Source organism: Oncorhynchus tshawytscha, linkage group LG09, assembly GCF_018296145.1.
Source record: "Oncorhynchus tshawytscha isolate Ot180627B linkage group LG09, Otsh_v2.0, whole genome shotgun sequence".
Classification (NCBI taxonomy): domain Eukaryota; kingdom Metazoa; phylum Chordata; class Actinopteri; order Salmoniformes; family Salmonidae; genus Oncorhynchus; species Oncorhynchus tshawytscha.
Genome location: NC_056437.1, coordinates 83,638,344 through 83,661,499, shown reverse-complemented (window position 1 = coordinate 83,661,499; position 23,156 = coordinate 83,638,344). Strand labels below are relative to the sequence as shown.

General features: G+C 42.3%; 1 protein-coding gene across 3 annotated transcripts; it reads right to left on the bottom strand.

Annotated features, from left to right (window-relative positions):
• Nucleotides 1–983: 983 nt before the first annotated feature.
• On the bottom strand, nt 984–20,738 carry LOC112258929 (monocyte to macrophage differentiation-associated). Of its 3 annotated transcripts, none has more exons than XM_024433581.2 (7): nt 20,415–20,738; nt 12,767–12,848; nt 12,374–12,534; nt 11,716–11,790; nt 4,063–4,164; nt 3,727–3,796; nt 984–2,636 (listed from the first exon to the last, which is right to left on the bottom strand). In XM_024433581.2, the coding sequence occupies exons 1-7, from the start codon at nt 20,450–20,452 to the stop codon at nt 2,433–2,435; spliced, it is 732 nt and encodes a 243-aa protein (XP_024289349.1). In that variant the 5' UTR covers nt 20,453–20,738; the 3' UTR covers nt 984–2,432. The 3 variants fall into 3 exon arrangements, with proteins under 3 accessions (XP_024289349.1, XP_024289350.1, XP_042183635.1); XM_024433582.2 differs by lacking the exon at nt 20,415–20,738 and adding an exon at nt 14,414–14,832; XM_042327701.1 differs by lacking the exon at nt 20,415–20,738 and adding an exon at nt 13,604–14,403.
• Nucleotides 20,739–23,156: the final 2,418 nt, after the last annotated feature.

Below are 23,156 nucleotides of genomic sequence, written 5' to 3'. Positions count from 1 at the left end.
AGCCAATCAGCATTTAGGGATCGAATCACCTGGTTTATAAAAAAACATGAACACCTGCTCTTTCCATGACAGACTGACCAGGTGAAAGCTATGATCCCTTATTTATGTCACTTTTTTAAATCCACTTCAATCAGTGTAGATGAAGGGGAGGAGACAGGTTAAAGGATTTTTAAGCCTCGAGACAACTGAGACATGGATTGTGTATCTGTGCTGTTCAGAGGGTGAATGGGCAAGACAAAAGATTTAAGGTCCTTTGAAGGGGGTATGGTAGTCGGTGCCAGGCGCAATGGTTTTGGATTTTTCATGCTCAACAGTTTGCTGTGTGTTTCAAGAATGGTCCACCACCCAAAGGACATCCAACCAACTTGACAACTGGGAAGCTTTGGTGTCAACATGGGCCAACATCCCTGTGGAAAGCATTCGACACCTTGTAGAGGCCATGCCCCAGCAAATTGAGGCTATTCTGAGGTCAAAAGGGTGCAACTCAATATTAGGAAGTTGTTCATACATTTAGGAAAGTAATGTCACATAACCAGTATTTCTAAAGGAGTAAAAAACCTTTACAGGTGGCTGGGTTAAGGTCAGTTGTGGTATGTTCAGTACATGGTACTAAATGAATGAAACTGCTGGTATCAACATTTCAGTGGCTTGTGTGTTTTTCTCATCCACCTGCCAGTCTGATTGATCAAAAAGCTCCCAGGCCCAGCAGCTGTCTCAAGCATCAAGGTCAATGATTGGAAGGTCTCTTGCTGGGACTCTGTCTGGCTACCATTCTGTCCATGGAGGAAATGAGCTAAGGGGAAATGCAACTCCTTTAATGAAGGTTTGGTTTCCTACACAGAACAATGGAGAAATGTGTTTTCTGTCTGTATGAAGCCCCCAGAGGTCACAGTGCTGTGACAAGCCCCAAGAGGTCAGCTATAGTTTCAACCTATAGATCTAGTACACATTTACAAGACATGGACAAACTGAGAAGAAAGGAACAATGTTGAGGGCATTTATTTTTCATCAACACATTCGTAACCTATTTCTTACAGAGTGAACATTGTTTTCTATATGTACAGCACCAATACACCCAATGGATAAAGTAGGGAGTTAACAAGAAGCGGATGTTTTCCCTAAAAAGGCCAGTACAGGATCATGTGCCAAAACAGAATATACAAATATTACAAAACATTGTGGTAAAGGGAGCAAGACATTTCAGAATGGCTACAATCCATAACAAAATCATCTGATTTCTCCACTTATCATAGCTCACAAAATGTCAGGGAGGGGAAAACCAAAAGGCATGCTCACCAAGGGCTGTACAGTGTTTTACACAAGGAACATTTGTGAGAAACAAAGGAGAAAACTAAAAATGGATAAATCTACCAACCATTAAAAATCATTATAGGGTTGGTTGTACATGACACGTTTCTCAATCAATTCAACTTCATAGTATAATGGTACTGGTCTTCATAGTTTCTCAACTGAAATGGCAAATACTCCTCAAAAGAAAAGGTAGGGAATGGAGTACCATTGAAGATCCAAAAACACATAACAGGTTCAAATTAATACAAAGAACAGAAGGGTAATTTAGGATGTGAAGAGTTTTTAAATCAGGAAGTGTGTGATATAATGGAACTATCTACTATACCGTTAAAAAGTGGCAGCAGTGATATGTGCAGAAGTACAGGACATCTCAGATGTACTGTAGATATTGTATCTTTCTGGAAGTTCAGTCCAATCACAGAGACCCTTTTTAAAAGCTATACAAACTCAAATACTCACCTTCTGAAGGCTCCATATTTGTGAGAAAGAATACAATTACACAAATCAGAGTACTTATTAAACATCATATCCAATGGTTCTTTGTGGTTCTTATCATACAAAAGTGCTTCTGAAAAATAAGACTGCACTTAGATACTGATAAATACTGATTCAGACATTTTGTTTCCAATGTGTACCATGCACATTTACCTCAGAGTGAAAAGCCCAACTCTGTTGAATGTCCTTCCCAACTGCTTTCCAATCATTAAGATGACTGACAAAATCACTACAAATGACAGAAGATACTAAGTATGGAATGTGAAGTGATACAAAGCACTGATATCAACTCAGCCCAACGTATCATTATGTGTAGAAGATGAGAACAATTCCCAAATGGAAGTCAAAGGTTGATCATTTTAGTTGTTTGGGGGTTCCAAATAAATAACAGTCGTACAAAAACAGAATTACAAATAACCTTTGTTCAAAGTTTGTACAGTCAAAGATAAACCGAAAAACTGTTCCCTACCTAAAAACAGTAAACAATGCATGGTCGTTTTCGTAAACTTTCCGGCTGTGGTTGCATCCTCGGTGGGCAGTTGTGGGAGTCTTTATTTGCTGGTGCCTATGTCGAGAGGCACTGGAGGGCAATGTGTTTTCAGTTAGCCTACTTGATGCGGTGGGGGTCAGGCGTCCCGAATAGTATTAGCAGGGGGACTCCTGTAGAGGTACTTCCAGATAGCGTAGTAGTGCACGGCTGCAGCCAGCGCCACAAACACGTGCCAGATGGCATGGGCAAACGGGATGACCCCGTCCGACTTGAAGAAGATCACGCCCAGGCAATAGATGAGTCCCCCACAGGCCAACTCGTACAGTCCATCCGTGTTGTTCTGTGGAAAATTTTGGGGAAAATCTCATGTAAAGGACTAGAATATTATTCTCCAAGGTTCAGTATATAGTACAGTAATACAAACCCTAAAAACCTTTGGAGTCTAGGTGACCTACCACAAGAAGTCCACAGGGGGGCATAGGAAGCTGAACAACAGATATTCTGCTGATCATATAGCGCAGGGCTATTCAACTCTTACCCTACGAGGTCCGGAGTCTGCTGGTTTTCTGTCCTACCTAATAATTAATTGCACACAGCTGGTGTCCCAGGTCTAAATCAGACCCTGATTAGAGGGGAATAATGAAAAAATGCAGTGGGACTGGCTTCAAGGTCCAGAGTTGAGTTTGAGGGATTAGTGGTACACATGTGAAGGGTGGTGATGGAGGCTGAGATCACTACGCCTTGGTGATGGATGCTACTGATAATGTATAGTAACTCACTAATACACACATTAACATGATGTTTTTGCAAGAACACCAGATGACGGTAGGTATTACAAAGGTGCAAAGCGATAGAGCACCTTAGAACAACTCCACCACTTTTCAACCTCATTTTCACCATCTCCAGCACAACTCCAGTGTCAACGGCCCATTTCTAAGTTTTATAGAAAAAAAAAAGGAAGTGAACAGTTCTACCCGATGACATCATCGAAAGTTGAACCATTTTAAAAACAGTGATTTTCAAACACTATGAGATTGACGGAGACGTGGGGAGCAAGAAAATACCCTCCTTTGGGCAAGAAAAATCTGTTTTTCCCTTATAATCCTACCCTGTGATGTCACAGAGAAGCATTTTTTTGTTAGGACCTTATTTATTTAACCACAGATCCTAGAAATGCGCTGTTTTCACATATGTAGACGCCGGTTTGGTGGAATTGACAGATTCCGGATTTTCTAGGGACATTTTAATGAAGTTATGGAGAACCAGTCATGTTTAATGCGTCTGCCAGAGAGCTCGAAACAGAGTGTCAATGCAAACAGTAAGCAGCAGATGCAGATGTAAGCAGCACTGCCACTACCGCTGTGAGTGTGGGTGGTGACTGAGTAAGGAGATTACAGCAGAAAGTCAATATGTAAAACTGAGTACGTTACCATTGATGTCACAACCAACGCAGGGAAAAAACCCATAGTCAAATAGAAGGCAAGCTCAACAACTTTATACCTAGAACAAAAAACACACAGAATATTCCATATTAAAAAAAGACCTACTTTATCACCAGAAAAACTACAAAATTGAGAACAAAAACAAGTGATGATGGTTAGCAGATATAACAACGGCCCTGTTCATCAGCTTCATTGTTATAGGATTCATTGAGACCGTAGTCTGTACATATCCAATTACTCCACTGAAGATTTAATTAAAAAAAATATATACATTTACATTGCAAAAAAGGCATCATTAAAATGCAGAAAGGTTATTATACTGACTTTTCGTGGTAGTTGAAGACGTATATCGTTCCTGCCGCAGCCATTAGCCATACAAACCAACGCATGTGAACTGCGAGTGGGCCAAGTTCACGAAGATTCAACCTGGCAGGAGAGAAAGATGATGTTCATTCCACACTTTAGCCTAGGGAAACATACCAACTACAGGATCCTCATCACACACATGAGATAATTTTGAATTACTTGTGTAACCCCGGTTCTATGCGAATACCAGTGACATGTGTCACTTACGGGATATGCCTACGGTTCGGGTCACAGGCTCGAATTATCCAATCACACAGCGTCTGTTGAAGACAGACTGGTCGATTGGCGAATGAGGTGAGCCCCTCTCCTCCATAAAGGGAGCCACTCGCCAGCCAACTGGTCATTTTCAATCATGCCTCTAGTTCTTGCGCTCTTGCGAAAAGTGGTGACATCTCACTCATATTCTCATAGAACCGGGGTTACACAAGTAACCCAAAGTTGTATTTCTTATACTTGTTTCAATGTGTCACTTATGGGATATGGTAAACTCCCATAACACAGACATGCTCTCTGAAGCCAGGGTAGCTCCAACAGCATCACCCCTCAGAGGCTACGACACTGAGGGAGTATGCCCCACGAAGGTGCAGTGACATCCAGTCGGTGAAGACCACAAACATATGAGGGGTGGCCCAACACGCTATAGCGCAAATCTCCCCTAAGGAGATGCCTTAGACCAGTGCCCAAGAGGTAGTCATATCTCTAGTGGAATGAGCCCTTCCGGGCTGTAACCTTGCTATTATATTTTCCAATACAATAGCCTACACTATCTCAATATAGCGGTTAACAATGTAGGGGGCCTCCCTCTGCAGGGGTTGGCTGCCAGTGAGTACAGCCCACTTATTTGTTTTGCAGGCATAGGGCAGATGGTAAAGCGGGTTAGAAAGAGAAGTATAACATCTGTCGAGGCCTGTGTGACAGGCGAGATAGCAGTCAACTGGACGTTTGGAGATCTTCTGGAGATCTCCAAAAAAGTCTTCTGTCCAAAAAAGTCCTGCAATAAAGCATACGGAGCATTTAAGGAATGATCTGTGTAGGTTACACCACTTCTCCAAAAAATGCATTGTCTGTTTCGCCAAACAATGGGCATGTATGTGGGGCACTGGCACTCTGGATTGTGAAAGATCTTGAGTGGCCGGCTTGTCGCATTCAGATTTATCCTCCCACGGGCTATGCACAGAGGGTAACAGCTACTAGGTGAGGGTACAAATCTTTCCGTATGTTAGTGTCCGTGGATTCCTGCATAACAGTGGCTACAAGGACTGGTTTTAGAGCAGGAGAGTGGTCTCCGCTAACAAGGATGCACCTGGTCATTGCGGGGGTCGAAGATCGGGGATAAGCCTGTTACCTCGCTCTGCTTAGAGTAGGGGTGTCAGGCCTAGGAGAGAGAAAAAGCATAGGGCATTACCCTTGAGAGGGTGTACGAGGGTGTGCCGTGGCTTCCACCCCTAGTGGTGCTTAATCATAATTTAGGGGCAGGTTCTCCAAAAGACCGTTATAGGGTTGACGCTTCTAACAGTGTCTTCTCGAGTCAGTCTGGATAGATGGGGAGACCGGGTTCTCAGGGACTGGTTTGAAGTGCCAGCATGTTCACCCCGGGCGTAATAATTCCATGGGAGGGAGAGGCAAAGAGTGTCCCAGTTAACCCAGGATACCTCGTAATGGGTCGAAGGCATATGAGCATGAATGTTTCTTGCAAAACATGCTTGATCCTCTTGGACTGCAGGTGGCAATAGGTATGGCTATTTCGTGTTACCGAGTGGGGTTCTTTGCGCGAGAAAGACCGGCAAATGGAATGACTAGCGGGGGCAACCCGTGTAGCCAAAAGAAAGAAGGAAACATGCTGGTTAACCAGATCCTAATCCTAAGCAATAGATCAGCTACATGTAACTGCCAAAATAAAGGAAACACTTGAGAAAATGAGGGATACAAAGCATATTGAAAGCAGGTGCTTCCTGAGTTAGTTAAGGAATTAACATCCCATCATGCTCATGTACGAAAATGCCCAGTTGCCCATTGGTCTCAAAGAAGCATAGGGGGTTTGAAGCGTGTGTGTGAGCGAGTCACCAGATCTCCACCCAATATGGGAGATTCTGGAGTGGTGCCTGAGACAGTGGTTTCCACCACCATCAAAGCCTCTCGTGGAAGAATTGTGTCGTATCCCTTCAATAGAGTTCCAGACACTTGCAGAATCTATGTCAAGGTGCATTGACTCTGTTCTGGCTCATGGTGGCCCAACGCCCTATTAAGACACTTTATGTTGGTGTTTCCTTTATTTTGGCAGTTGCCTGTATGTGTCTGGTCTGTTTTGGCCCTACCCCGGAAGGGAGGGTTAGAATGAGCGAAGATCTCCTCAGCCGCTCGTTCAGAAAGCAAAGGTGGAGCTGACCTAATCTTAGACTGCACAAACCAAGCGCAGTTAAGAACGGGACAAGGGAAAAAAAACCAGAGCGCATTGGACTTGGTGCTCTGGGGCCCAGCAAAGGTAACCATTTCCCCCCTCTTATTTTTGGGATATGGAATACTGTACTGACTATAGCTCAACAAAAATAGTTTTCTATCAATAGAGCTAAGTTGCCATGAAATTGCCCCAAAAAAGGCTGTGGTCCCTAAAGTGAACCCCGGAAACCTGATTTCCTGTTTGTCACTATTAAAACAGAGAAAGGTGCAAGATTTCTCCCCTGCCGTGCTCAGTTCATGATGGCGCCTCCTGGTGGTAGTACCGAGGAGGTGCCCACATGAGCCTGTTTTTACTGTGTTGCTAGTGCAAAAGACAGGCAACAATGCCGTAAGGCAAGGAAAAATAAGGAAGCCATGGTATAATAGCAAAAGGCAATCTGTCATCCAGCTCCATATGTCAGAAGAGACCGGAGGGAGAACGGGCATGTTAACTTTTTCATCCCTGGCTAAAACCTGATAAGGTGCCAAGCGGAGAGTCCAAGGGGGATGGCCCTCATGGTAAGAGTGCACATCCTCCATCTTCCCATGTGAGCAATGTCACGAAAGTGTGCTTTTGCAAAAGGGAATAGTGTATACATATTATTTTTTATTATTCTTTTTACAGATGTGCCTCACCAAGGTCACGCGAGGGTGGGGGACAGCTTACGTTAAACCCGAGAGAGGCTTTGCACACTATACTCCTCTGCCACTTAGGGCTTTGACCTAGTTTGACTGGCACCTCTTGCCCCCCTTAGGGGGGTTAGGAGGGAGGAACCTTGCTGAGGCCGCCGAAAAGGATTGTTTGATTGTCTGTATGTCTTATGGAAAATGGAGGCAATAAAGTGATCCATCTTTCCAGGGAGGGAAGTGCCAGTAGTGCTAGCAGCACAGCGTGTGGGGTGGAGGGGGTCAGCCAGTGACGGCTACACCTTGGGAGGGTTGCGAAACCCAGATCATACATGGCCTTGCTAGGGAACCCCGATTCAGGATGCTGCTGGTAAGGGGTTTATTCCATGAGCTCCTAGCCTCTCTGAGGCAGGCTGTCACCATGGGAAGCAGTTTCTTAGCGGGGGGCCATGCGGGATAGGAGTATTTTTCCAGAGCTGGCTAATCGATACAGAGACATCAGGACTTGAGCTACTACTAAGCTATATGGAATTATTTAAAAAAAGGTCATGCCAAGGATCATTTTGCTATTTGATTGGGAATTTTAAGACCCCTTTTAAGGTATCAAAAAAATATATAAAAAATGTATTTAATTAAAAATGATTTTGGACCTTACTGGCCCATACACACGCATTGACTACATGGTACAACATATACATGTACTTAACCCTTTATTTTGGCACTAAACAGTCTCCATATACAGTGCATTCAGACCCCTTCACTTTTTCCACATTGTTACATTACAGCCTTATTCTAAAATTGATTAAAATAGTCCCCCCCCCCCAACTACACACAATACCCCATGACAAAGCAAAAACAGTTTCAGAAATGTTAGCAAATATATTAAAAATACAAAAACTGAAATATAATATACGTAAGTATTCAGACCATTTACTCAGTTCTTTATTGAAGCAACTTAGGCAGCAATTACAGCCTTGAGTATGGCGATACAAGCTTGGCACACGTGTATTTTTTATTTTATTTTATCTTTATTTAACTAGGCAAGTCAGTTAAGAACAAATTCATATTTTCAATGACGGCCTAGGAACAGTGGGTTAACTGCCTGTTCAGGGGTAGAGCGACAGACTTATACCTTGTCAGCTCGGGGATATGAACTTGCAACCTTTCGGTTACTAGTCCAACGCTCTAACCACTAGGCTACCCTGCCGCCCCGACATCTATTTGGGGAGTTTCTCCCATTCTTATCTTCAGAGCCTCTCAAGCTCTGTCAGGTTGGATGGGGAGCTTCACTGCAGAACTATTTTCAGGTCTCTCCAGAGATGTCCGATCGGGTTCAAGTCTGGGCTCTGGCTGGGCCACTCAAGGACATTTAGAGACTTGTCCTGAAGCCACTCCTGCGTGGTCTTGGCTCTGTGCTTACGGTCATTGTCCTGCTGGAAGGTGAACCTTTGCCCTTTGTCTGAGGTCCTAACCTGCTCCAGAGAACTTTTCATCAAGGATCTCTCTGCACTTTGTTTCAATCATCTGTCCCTCGATCTTGACTAGTCTCCCAGTCCCTGCCTCTGAAAAACATCCCCACAGTATGATGCTGCCACCACCATGCTTCATCGTAGGGATGGTGCCAGGTTTCCTCAAGACATGACACTTGGCATTCAGGCCAAAGAGTTCAATTTTGGTTTCATCAGACGAGAGAATCTTGTTTCTCATGGTCTGAGTACTTTACGGGCCTTTTGGCAAACTCCAAGCGAGCTGTCATGTGCCTTTTACTGAGGAGTTGCTTCCATCTGGCCACTCAACCATAAAGGTCTGATTGGTGGTGGTGCTGCAGAGATGGTTATCCTTTTGGAAGGTTGTCACATCTCCACATAGGAACTCTGGAGCTGACCATTGGGTTCTTGGTCACCTCCCTGACCAGGGCCCTTCTCCCCCAATTGCTCAGTTTAGCTGGGAGGCCAGCTCTAGGAAGAGTCTCAGTGGACTCCAATCAAGTTGTAGAAACATCAAGGATGATCAATGGAAACAGGATGCACCTGAGCTCAATTTCGAGTCTCATTGCAAAGGGTCTGAATACTTATGTAAATAAGGTATAGGTTTTTTATTTTTAATACATTTGCAAGCATTTTGAAAAAACTGTTTTTGCTTTGTCATTATTTTTATTTAACTAGGCAAGTCAGTTAAGAACCCGGACGACACTGGGCCAATTGTGCGCCGCCTTATGGGACACCCAATCACGGCCGGTTGTGATACAGCCTGTATTTGAACTAGGGTATCTGTAGTGACGCCTCTAGCACTGAGATGCAGTGTCTTAGACTGCTGCGCCACTCGGGAGCCCATTATGGGGTATTGTGTGTCGCTTGATGAGGATTTTTATTTATTTAATCCATTTTAGAATAAGGCTGTAACGTAACAAAATATGGAAAAAGAGTCTGAACACTTTCCAAATGCACTGTATATACACTACATGTCCACATACTTTTGGTCATCTGCTTGTAAAACATCACATTCCAAAATCATGGGCAGTAATATGGAGTTTGTCCACCTTTTATTGCTATAACAGTCTCCACTCTTCTGGGAATGATTTCCACTAGATGTTGGAACATTGCAGCGAGGACTTGCTTCCATTCAGCCACAAGAGCATTAGTGAGGTCGGGTACTGATGTTGGGCGATTAGGCCTGGCTCGCAGCCGACGTTCCAATTCATCCAAAGATGTTCAATGGGGCTGAGGTCAGGGCTCAAGTTCTTCCATATCGATCTCGACAAACCATTTCTGTATGGAAGTCGCTTTGTGCACAGGGGCATTGTCATGCTGAAACAGGAAAGGGCCCAAACTGTTGCCACAAAGTTGGGAGCACAGAATCTTCTAGAATGGCATTGTATGCTGTAGCGTTAAGATTTCCCTTCACTGGAACTAAGGGCCTAGCCCAAACCATGAAAAACAGCCCCATACCATTATTCTTCCTCCACCAAACTTTAAAGGTGTTACTATGCTTTCGGGCAGGTAGCGTTCTCCTGGCTTCCGCCAAACCCAGATTATTTGGTGAAGCGTGATTCATTACTGGCAGCAAGCCTTACACCATTCCAGCTGATGCTTGGCATTGAAATCTTAGGCTTGTATGCAGCTGCTCGGCCATGGAAACCCATTTCACGAAGCTCCCGACGAACAGTTATTGTGCTGACATTGCTTCCAGTAGCAGTTTGGACTTCGGTAGTGAGTGTTGCAACAGAGGACAGACGATTTTTACGCACTACGCCTGCCACTTTACGACTGAGCAGTTGTTTTTCCTAGACGTTTCCACTTCACAATAACAGCACTTACAGTTGCTATTCAGTAAGGCCATTCTATTGCCGATATATGTCTATGGAGAATGCATGGCTGTGTAGTCGATTTTATACACCTGTCAGCAACGGGTGTGGCTGAAATGGCCGAATCCACTAATTTGAAGGGGTGTCTACATACTTTTGTATATATAATTTACTTCCATACATTTTTTCGACTGCAACCGGGGACCTTCAGACGATTCTTGTTAGGCCTGTGGGCATCCTAGACCAAAACAACCAACATGTACGTTAGATTAGTGTGTAGCCCAAACTGTACGGACGCTACAGACAGAAGTTGGCAGATTGGCTGTACAGACTTCAGACGAGTCTCAAGATGCTTGTGGAGGTCGTAGCCAACAGTCAATAATAGTTTGTAACCCAAACCGTTCGGACGCTACAGACGATTTTGTGAGAAGACCGATGTTCGGGATGTGTCATGGTCTGACAAACACTGCTCTAGCTCTGTCACCTTTCAACGCTGATGCGGAAGTGTTACATAGGTGGATGCGGTGGATTGAGATGCATCCAATGCAACAAAAAAACATATTTCTAGCTTAAACTGACCGATTTTTTATGGGGATTTTTTTATTATGCTAATTCGATATCCGCGGGTGTGCAGACATCAACCATAGGAAGTTAATACAAACATGTAAAAGTAGATTTGAACCAGACAAGAGAAGAGAGCTAACAATAGTACAGTGTTGCTGGTAGTAAGGCTGGTGCGGTTAGCTTGCTTTGTAGCTAGCTTAAGCATTGCGGCAGGAGCTAGACATTTGCTAGTGGTTAGTTAAAGCCTTACAGTGTGTGCTAGCCTAGTTAGCTGAAGCGAGGGCTAACCGAGTCTCGGTAGCTTGCCATGTGGCACTACCTGAAAACAAAAAAAGCAAAAATGTTCCTTTCGGTCAGTACTCAACACTAATCGACAAGAGCTGAGGTTCTAAGTTCGGCAGCGTTAACCTCTTGGTTCGCCTGAGAACAGTTCACTAGAAAGACAGGAATCTAGTTGTGCTGAGGCGAGCTTTCGGTGAACGCGGTCACTTCCGCAAGGTAAAGGCGAGAATTACCAGTTGGCAGGCGAGTGGCTACCTTAATGAAGGAGAGGGGCTCACCTCATTCGTCACTCTGTCTCCAACAGAGGGTGTGTGATTGGATACTTCGAGCTTGCAATCCGCCCCTTAGGTGCATCCCATAAGTGACATATGGAAATTGGTATTAGAAATAGAACTTACCATGGTGTGTAGGAGGCAGCGATGAAGAAATAGATGACCACTCTATCACACATATGAAAGCAGTGCTCCACAGACCTAGAATCAAGACCAAGCATTCAATATCTCTCTCATTGGCCTTTGATTGCGTCTGCCCACTCATACCTAGTATGCAATTACAATTATTATGTGCTGGGTGCTGTATAATATAACTCAGGTAGTCAGACCTGTTACTGCAAATTAAACTCACTGAAGTATCTGACATAGGCTTTGAATAAGCACCCGTGAATAGGCTATCACTGCAAGAAGTGCTGCTGGTAAGCTCTTGGCTTGGACTTTCATTTTTACCAACACATGGCTAACCTTTGTTTAACCAGCGCTAAGCAACTGCTCTTAGCGAAAATGAGTTTAGAGTTACCTTTCTAACTAATAGGCTATGCGTTTACACTTCGTCTTTCTATTATAATGTGGGGAGGTCAAAATAATCAAACAAATCTATTCACTTTAAAATGTTGATCACTTCTCCTTTCCATTCACCTGATGATAAGACATGTAAAACATAATATTTGCTTAAGTATGGTGGGGTCCCTGGGTCGGCATTTTGCCTGGGAGGGGGTCCCTTTGCAAGAAAAGGTTGAAGACCCCTGGTCTAGTGTGATCGAACATTCCTCTGTCTCCTCACCTCATGTGGCTCTTCTTCCAGGTGATGATGTGGAACACAGTGGAGACCAGGAAGAGGGCACACAGGCCCATGCCGTACACCCAGGCTGTGATCTTCTCCCATCGGTCATCTGAGAGCCGGTGCAGCAGGGCCATGCCCACAACGGCTGGTACGATGAGTAGCTGCAGGGTACAGACAAAGGGAGACAGATTCACATTACCAACTGTTGTAACATACACTCAGTCTAGTATATAATGATAGTGTTTTTCATCAAATGTGTTTTCTCCATAACCCTATCAACACCAGGTAGAATTCTGTCAATAGAATTAAGCATGGGAAAAAGAGCAATTGAGGTGTGACATTTGAAAACCTGTCTTTGTACAGTAGGCCTACACTTAGGGAAGGTGAACTCACCGCGTGAGTATAGCAGTTTGCAGCATGCTCATAGCAGGTGGGCTGGTAGCGGCAGTTAGCAGAGGCCCGCCTGTTCATAAACCTGAAACATACAGCAACATGCAGCAAGTGTTAGTGGGGCAGGTAGCGGGAGGACTAGGGGCTGTTACAATACCGGTGTTAGAGGTTATCCTGATTCAGGGCTGTTCTCACACTGTTCTGGGTTGTTCATGCAACAGTATGCCATGCCAATTGAAGGAAGCAGGAAAATAACACGAGAAGACAAGAAACTGACATACAGTACATCTCAAAGAAAAATCGCATATAACTAACACATGAAGGCCTACTGGTACATTCACATTTTAGTGATTGGCCGAAGAAAAATTGCATATAACTAACACATGAAGGCCTACTGGTACATTCACATTGTAGTGATTGACCAAAGAAAAATAGCATATAACTAACACATGAAGGCCTACTGGTACATTCACATTGTAGTGATTGACCAAAGAAAAAAAAAGGAAAAGTAGTTTAGTTTCAGGTCATTTCCATGTAAAAAAGGACCAATCAGCAATAACCTGAAGTTTATAGGAGCATTTAACATTTTGTTCCAAATGAAAGCTAAGAGTCTGTATTTTTTTTAAATTAAGGCATAGATACATTTTTCAACCATTTTAAATCCTAAAAATGTGGAATATGCAAAAGCTTTGATTTCTGGTCACGGAGATGGAAGTAGAGTTCAGTACAGTAGAGCACATGAGTAAAGTACCATATAATGTAATATACTCTTCTGGACTGAACTATACTGTGCTGTATTGAACTATATACTCTACTCTGCAGCACTATACTGTACTATACCTTTAATTTCTTGTAATGTCCAAACTTGTGAAACATAGACATCTATGATTGGTAGAGATTTGGTCCGGTCTGGACCAACCACATTTGGTCATGTATAGAGGCAGAGCTCATTAGGGTTAAATAATTAAAAAGATTAACATTTTGAATAATAGCCCATGTGTAGAATAAACATGCAAAGGAGGATATTACATTTTTCTACCTTTGTATAGGACACTTCACCATGAAGAGAATGATATTCATAATTATACATTTCTGTCTAGTACAGAACCATGATGTCAATCTGTTACAGTCATTCTATTACCGGGTATTGATCCACTTCACTTAGTGTAGTTCAATAACCAAAACAGATTTGTTCATACTCAAGGTGTCATATCATGGCTGAAACCTAATTCTTAATGCAATCATCTTTGAATCTTGCCACACATTTTAAAGTGAGTCTCAGCGTTACTCTGATAACATGGAATTACCCTTCATCAAGGACATATAACCATTATTTACAAAGCAATGATTGGACAATTATGGCGACTTGTTTTACCGGATTTCCCTGTGCTATATCGCATTTCCTGGTGGGACACATTGTAGCTAGTAGGCTATAGTACTGCATGCTACAATAACCATGTTTATGCTCAATTCATGGCTACAAACAAACAATCCATCTAGGAATAACGCTCAGTAAATGCCAAATGCTAGGTTCACTTACGTTAACAAAACCACTTGCCTGAACAAATGAATGCCAGCTATCTATCTATCTATAGCTAAATTCATCATAATGCAAACATTGGATGACTGCCACATTTTTAGCTAACCCACCTTTGAAGGCTGTTCACTCTCATTTCAATGCCTTCACGCAAAACGAAGGGAGGAAATCACGAAGCAAGATTTAGCTAGCGAGCTACAGTCAAAAATAGGAAATCAGCAAGCTAGCCAAATGGGAAATTAGAAAGCTAGCCAAAACAAGAGAAAGTGAAGGCCCAGCTATCGTCATCAACTAATCAGTCATCTGTACACATAATACGATACCCCCAGTCCAAATCAATACATCAAGACACTATTTTAGTATTTTCCTTAATACCATTGTGCTGCAAATATAAACTAGCTTCAATCGATTACATTAATACTATCATTTAGCAAAGACATATCCTCCTGACACTTGTGCCCCCTTGTAGACACCGGCGTTGTTCCCTTTTTCACGATTGAAATGTGTTTAGTTCACGCAAAGAGATTTTGAATGACGGATGCTTGAACCAGTAATAGCACTAAAAGTGCGTTGCATCGTCCTATCAAACATCTTATGACAGTGTGGGTGGCTGGAGCAGGTTTCAAAATCTGTCACACCATGATAGACAGATGTAACAGTAGTAGTTACTTTTGTTTTTCAACCAGCAACCCTGAATATGGGTTTCTACTAGTTACTACAACCCTAAAGTTAAAACGCCTTATCGAAAAAATTAATGAGAACCAAAAGTAGCTTTTTGGTCTTAAATTAAGGTTCGGTTTAGGCATAAGGTTATCAGTGTGGTTAACGTTAATGTTAGCGTTAGTTTTGAAATCAGATTTTAATTTCAAGAAGAGATAAATTGTATAAATTGCCGGGGTTTATGACTTTGTGGGTGTGGCAACTAGTGACGAAACCTGAATATGGATCAAAATGATTTTTGTATTCTGTTCAGAGTCCAATATCATGTCCTGTGTCATGAATTAATCATTTATTTTTTTCTGAATTCAGCCTTTTAGTATTGACTTTTTATCTCAGTGTCAATAAACTTGAGCAAATAAACTGATATTACATCATAGGCCTGTTTCAACAGATGTATACTTGCATCCAAAGAGATTAATTCACAATGTTATCAGATGCAAATATGTCCCTATGGGTAATTGTGTTGTGCTGTATGTGGACAGGACACAAAACAATGTGCTGCTAGCCTATGTTGAATTTCACATCAGCAAGGTATCTGATGAGCACTCTAACCATAAAGTTACATAACAGTGATGGCATTGTAACTCAGCAATGTATCTGATGAGCACTCTCTAACCCATAGAGTTACATAACAGTGACAGTAATGTAACTGGATCATTCAGGAACAGCATTAGATAACACAACACACAGCTGTTTACATAAGACTTTAAGTGCAATATGCAAGCTTAATGAGTTTCAAACTGACAAATGCCTGCAGTTTTTTTCCTCTTTGGGCTATTACAACCAGAGTGAAACATAAGCCCATACTGACTCAACTTCAACACAGTGGCATTGCACAATACCGTTCAGAACCATTAATAACCAGCACATTTATGCATGAGAAGATAACATTCCCAAATGTATCCATTTTAAATGCTTGCGTTGGTAAATTCAGAATAAGATGTATAATCAACCCGGTAGAGAAATATTTCACATGTTATCTTTGGACAGACAGGTAAGCCTCTAAGTATGAATTCATCTCTCTGGTTTTATATGTTGTGATGCCAAAGGATTACAAAAGTAGCCCTAGCCTAATGTGTATTGTAGTTCATGAAAGTAAAATCCACTTTTTGCACAAGATCCTATTCCTAGAGTACACCATGCATCGGACAGTTCAAATGTGGTTTATCCAGCCCAGGAGGAGCTCATGGTTTACGAGCTGTGGAAGTACAGCTGAGATGGTGGGTGGCAAGCAGGCAGGGTTTTTAAGAATGACATTAGCAGAGACAACGGGAGGATGCGAGCAGCCATATGTTAGGGTTTAGCGTTTCCTTGTTATTGCTGCAAGGCTGCAGTTCCCCCATGGTGCCATGCTAACACCCCTAATGCGATACAGGACTGAGACATGGAGGTTGGCATTCTGTCATGCAAACACAGGGTTTAGCAGCTCAGCAGAGTGTCCCTGTGTTTCTAAATATGCTATAAAACAGTGTTTAGCTCATTCTATTTCTGACACTGTTACATGTTAGAGGCACATGCAGAGTTCATCCGTTACCCCACTCTGCTCACAGTCAACAACCTGAAGACCCATTTCACTTACTCCACGAGCCACAACGGCAGTGCAAGTGGAAGAGCTCATGTTACAGAGGAAGTGTGGTTAAAGGTCCCCCAGGTCAGGTATTATGTTAAGCATCTCACAAGAATCACCCTCTGTGTCACACTGTGGCAACGCATACTGTAAAGGCTGTGTGTGATTTATTTTCATTGATTGCTTTTAAACACTCAAAGCTTGCCGAACAAAGCCTTCTGCCAGGATGTAAAAGCTCTCTACACCATGTAGATCAACAGTACTAAACAATGCTCCATACTGCCCAACAGCAATGTGCTGTACTGTACATGCACACAGCAGGCCATGCTGTTAATATGACATCTTTAGTGGCTACTGTAAGACAGAAACTGGTGAGACTACCCACAGGATAACAGAGGCTTTGTGAAGACACGTGATGCCAGGGTTAAACAGCTCTGTAATTGGTTTACTGTTTCATGCTGGAATGCAGTACCTCTAAAAAGGGAAGACATGGGAATCCCAATACTGTGGATTACAATAGGCCGGAAACACCTCAATGAAAAGCCACGGAATGTTCCCATCCTCACACTTAGAATAACAACAACGCTAATTCTGTCTGACAAAGATGACAAGAAATGTAAAGGTGTGATATTCAGATGCTTGATGAATCAATGTTGTCAATGTGAAAAGGCTAAACATCTAAATACATAGCTATGCCCTTTGAGGTTTCAGTAAAGAAATGGAAATAAAATGGCTGCTTTTTGCAATTCATGGCATGGTGGATATATTAGTGTATGTTATAGCCATGCTGTCAATGCCCATTTCAATCAATAAATCAAACTGCGGTAAAGTAAGATAGAGCCTGTGTAGTGTCCCAGCCTCAACAGAGATCAGAATTGATCTAGTAGCTAACAAGCTGAGTATGGCATGTTCTTAACCTGTAAAGCACATTTCCCCCTGTAGCAAAGGATTACTGGTGTAGTGTCTGCATAGAGGCATGACAGTTGACCTGCACCCAGCTAATACATTGGTGCAACATTGCTCTTCACTGTTGACAAAAACACTGCAAGCATTTTCAGATATTTGGAACATTCGGATTTATGTACACATTAGACCTTAGGAGCCCCATTGTCCTGCAACATGTTGCTTTTTCTAAATGGTACAATTATTCACATACAGTATATACTTAGATGGGATTCTGTGGTATTTTATCTTAGTGGTAATTATTTTTACATCTTAATACTCAGCAGAACATGATCCTTTCAGATGGCTAGTTTCTCATCAGTTGATTCCAGATTTTGAGAAATACATTTTCCCAAGTAAATTACTTCAAGAATATGAGAGTGTCTCTCTCTGTCAATAACTGATAAAGAGATGGTGTGATTCCCTAGGTGTTGATGCTGTTGTACTGTAATATTGTATTGGTACTGTAGGTGTTGATGTTGCTGTACTGTAATCTTCTGTTGGTACTGTAGGTGTTGATGTTGCTGTACTGTAATCTTCTGTTGGTACTGTAGGTGTTGATGTTGCTGTACTGTAATCTTCTGTTGGTACTGTAGGTGTTGATGTTGTTGTACTGTAATCTTCTGTTGGTACTGTAGGTGTTGATGTTGTTGTACTGTAATCTTCTGTTGGTACTGTAGGTGTTGATGTTTTTGTACTGTAATCTTCTGTTGGTACTGTAGGTGTTGATGTTGCTGTACTGTAATCTTCTGTTGGTACTGTAGGTGTTGATGTTGTTGTACTGTAATCAAGCTATTGAAGCTGCTTTGCCAGGTGTGTCAGCTCAGGTCAAGGTGCATACATGTAGCATTTCTAAGTATAAGGACTGAAACAGTTTAATTTGTTTATACTCTAGGTAAGATGGCATGGGCAAAGCTATTTCGGTGTGTACAGGTGCTAGTTTTGGCAGTGAGTACTACGGGTTTCCGTCACACTTTCGAGTGAATGTATGATTACTGGCGTTTAATTATATTACATGCAAGGACTTAATTCAGTTTATAGCCTCAGCTTGCACTCTGTTTTAGAGATCCTAATTCAAGCAGATTGACTGAATAATTGGATAAGTGTTAGCCACAACCTCTTTCTCTCAGTATACTGTAGTCGTTCAATGGAGTCTGTGATGGCCTAGTGAATTTCGGGAGGGGAATGTATGGCCACGACAATCCATACCTGCGAGTCCTCATGAGGCCTGCATTGTGGATGCATTCTCCCCTTTCAGCAATAGGACAACAGAACAAAAGACAGACCCTCTCTAGCGTCTCAACCTATAACACAGATGCCAAATGGAAACACTGCCTGTCAGAATAAAAAAAGGAAACACATTGGAATCAGACAACATCAAGTCAAGGAATGTGTGCATAGATTTGGCTATTTAGTGAGTCATATACTGTACATTAGGCAAAGTCAGGACTCAGGACCTACAGTAACAGCACTGCGTCACATCAATAAATATCTATGGGACTTTGCTCGTTTCACGTGTACACTGCAGAGCTGCACTACATTATGACTGGTGTGGGGCTTGGGAATTCAATGTTCCCATCGTATCTGTGTCACGAGAGATACAGGTTTTTCCGGGCACTGCGTGGCGTGCTCTCTGTATCACCAACAAGTGAAGTGCCCTGGGCAGTCTGGACCCTACAGTCAAGAAATAGCCATGCGTGTGCTGCGGACACCTTTATCAGTATTAGATACTGCAGCTCTTTGTTGGAACAGTCCATGTAATATTTACATGCACTGATAGGATTCAGCAATTATCAAAGTAAAACACTATTTAGAAAGTATGTTAATTTTTGCTTGATGAAAGGAGTAGTCTGTATCAAGCATCTGTAGTTTCATTATTCATAAGGGAACATTCGTACAGGAAGCTACTACTCACACAGGGAAATTATACAAAACAATAAGCACTTCAGAAAAAGTACACAGTATGCCATATCGATTGATTGATGTGTTACTCTGACCATTTGTATCTACAATACAGCTTGTAATTATTGAGTTAACTGTATATAAACCGTTACATAGCATTTGTTAATGTATTTATTTACATGTATCAACTTGTGTTGGCTGAATCAAGTCACGTGTCTTGACATCAAAGGGTTAGCAGGTACATATCTGAAATGGGCTCCATAAATAACCTGTTTCTCATGGCGGGTGGGAGAGAGTTTAAAGAAGTAAGTCTCTCAAAATAGCAGAATAATCTGGGCCTCACACGTCAGGACCATGGTTGGACAGCACTTGGCTGAACTGTGGTCGGTTACTTCATAGAGACTCAACACTGTCAAGTTATGCAATTGGCTAATGGCTACCTTAGTTTGCCTATAAACAATACGAGGAAATGTTGGGCTATCTCCTAATCTGAAAATGCCAGGGGACATACACTCCTCCTGAGTCCTGGTTGAGATAGGGCAACAAGTCTGTCATCGATGAAAACATTACACTAGCAGAGCATCATACAAATGTCTATCAAGTAACATTTGACAAAGTAGCAAGATGACAATGAACGCTCACTGAGAGGGGACAGACCTGTCTCTCTTTAAAAATGAAAAATTATAACTGGTAATACTTTGTATCACATTTAAACACTGAGGCATTTTGTGATGTAGTAAATAGTTGGGCTATGTGCAAAGATAAGGTTTGAAAACTGCAACCATTTTTCAGTCAATTGTATTTCCTTCTCATGTCGTGTAACACAAACCACTGTTAATAGTACAGCTCCTGAATTCCATGTTGATTATCAGTTGTGACATTTCTTCTTTTAGAACAGGCTGTAGGCTTCTGTGATCCACCAGAGCTTTCTAAAAGACGGATTTCATGTGCATCAACACTGCACACACATGCTTCTCTCTTACCGTCTCAGACTGGTCTTCTGCAGGTCCAATCCTAGCATTGTCCTGGCCACCAGGGAAAAATACAGTCTAAAAAATAAATGTAGAAACAGATTTTAAAAAACATATGTGTACAAAAGTTTATCCCGCTGCGATAATTCCAACGGGTGGTGGACTGAGTTATTCAGCACCACAGTAGTCCTTCTAGAATCTAGACCATGGTGCTCTTCTTCTCCCTGAAGTCTGGACTGGGCTGAGGCTCATATGAGGTGACCATATTGGTCTGGTCCCAGCGTTGATGTTGCGGAGAGGGGGTGGTCTGCTGCATCACCACCAGTCTGATGGGGGATTGGGTCGGCACAGGGTCCGGCGCGTACTCCTTGGTTGGATCCTTGCCCCGGCAGTCATACATTATACAAGATATCAGGAACACCAGAAGCAAGATAACATAGCTGGCGATAAGGATGCAGAGGTTCAAAGTGACAGGATCAATCTCCGAGAAGTTTTCCTTAAAGCCCATGGTAGCTGCCTCATACTGTGCGGCCCACAGGCCCAGAAGAAACAGCTGGTGGATGGGACGGAGAATGGAAGACGGTCGCCTTCAGTGGAGCTGGAATCACTAAACTAGCGAGTGACAGCAGGGCTTTCTCTCTATCCTCGTCAATCTATCCTCGTCAATCTCCTCTCTCTCTCTCTCTCTCTCTCTCGCTCTCTCTCTCAGATCACAGTGGATATGTGGCTTTGTGGTAAAAATACTTTAATCCATGCCATTCCTCCAACCTTGAATTTCTGTGATCAATGATTAAAGCTGCTCTGTTTAATAACTTAAGCCTCGGTTGTAATTTCAACAACTGAATCTTGTATAAGATTCTGCCCATTTAAAAAGGCCATTTTTGAAAGCCTGTGTTATATCACCAGAATCTGTTTATCAAGGGCATATTAATGTCGGAAACAGCACGGATTTAGAGAATTAACAGAAAAAGCAGGGTGGGGACGGACAGTCTGTCGTTAGTATGAACATGTGTATGACGCATTTATGAATACTGTGTTGTGTGTGTGTGTGTGTGTGTGTGTGTGTGTGTGTGTGTGTGTGTGTGTGTGTGTGTGTGTGTGTGTGTGTGTGTGTGTGTGTGTGTGTGTGTGTGCGTGTGTGTGTGTGTGTGTGTGTAATAGTGTAATCTTAATCTTGATTGTGAGTGGGGATTGAGAGAGGGAGCCATCTGGCTAAATAGAGACTCGAGATAGCGACTTAAAAAGCTACTCAGATGTGAAAGAGGGGTCTTTGACTTTCATGTTTTCAATGTTAAATATCAATGCAGGCATATTTATTGTGGTAAATATGTGTGATCAGTACTCTTCTGTTCACTGTGTGTAGGAGAGGATTGACACAGTCGTTGTAGGCTGCCGCTGCAGAGATATCAGAGGGCGGATTAACGAAATTGAAAGCGTTCCTATGAGGTCAATAATCTGTGCTGACGCATGTCAATTAAGGCAGTGCCATTTTTCATTTTCAAATACACATGCTCTGTGGAAGAGAGAACTTCCACCACAAGGACATTTCTTTACCATATTTCTTTACTGATATCTTTTTACTGAGTGAAGCTAATGTTGTTCCTGTGGTATGGTTTTCATCCTTTTGCTTTCAAGCGAGAGGGTTAGATGAGCAGCAGAGGGCAGTCATCATCGTCAACATGAGCTGCGCAGTAGGAACAGCACCATCTATAGGATAATAATCTGAACTTTGACCCAGACTGCCATCACACACACACACATACACACACACACACACACACACACACACACACACACACACACACACACACACACACACACACACACACACACACACACACACACACACACACGTGTCTGTCATGTATGGGGACAGGCAAACTGTAATGTTCTACTTGATGTTGTTGGTAATCAATATTTGTTTATTAGGCACTTCAATACAAAGAGATGAGATTTGATTGGTGCATTTTTATGAGTGCATACATGAGTTTTAGATTGTATTCTTGAACAAAGATAAAACCAGATAGATCCTATGTGAATTTATGAACTTCTAACAGCTCTGTTTTTAGAGTTCATGTTCCTCTGGCTCAACTAGTCATTTATCAGGATGATTGTCTACAATGGACAAGCCCCAAACAGATGACATGGGTTTTTAGAACAAAGACCAGAGCTGTTTTAATTCGAAAAAGTAAGGATTTCTTTGATAAAGAGGTTTCATGTTTCCAAATAACATCAGAGGCTTAGTTAGGATTCACTGTTACTTCATAACAGAACTGGATTGTCATGCCTTTAATACGTTTTTAATGTTCTTGTGACCAATGTCAAAGGTTACAAAGATTTTTCATAGCCACACCAACATGTCATGATCTAACTGTTAATTTGGACATTGATTTAAAACTAGTGGGTTATTTTGGCCTCTGAAGGACAATCAGCACAATATTTCATGAATGCTTATGAAGAAGACTAATGCCTTCTCTGTCTTTGAGTAAACGGTCCTCATTGAGCAACCATGTCCTCTGACAGTCCTCTGTACGTCAGTCAGTTCGTCATCACTTGTTAATCTGGTCAAATTCCCAAAATGAGCATCTGGAAAAGGCTACGCCCTTGTGTGGAGGCCTCAGCATTAATACAGTCAGCCTGTCTGTTTGTGGATTGAAATGCAGAACATTTTCAATCTGCATTTTTTTAGCAAACATCCTCCAAGGCCTCCAACCTTATTTTTGGAGGCCAGAATTTCCTTCTGGGAAATGGTCA

Coding starts and splice junctions, on each gene's coding strand:
- LOC112258929 (XM_024433581.2), bottom strand. CDS start 20,452: ATGCTAGGATTGGACCTGCAGAAGACCAGTCTGAGACG. Junction 12,535..12,766: donor CAAACTGCTATACTCACGCG/GTGAGTTCACCT, acceptor TGTACCCTGCAG/CTACTCATCGTACCAGCCGT. Junction 3,797..4,062: donor GTCTTCAACTACCACGAAAA/GTCAGTATAATA, acceptor TTTTTGTTCTAG/GTATAAAGTTGTTGAGCTTG.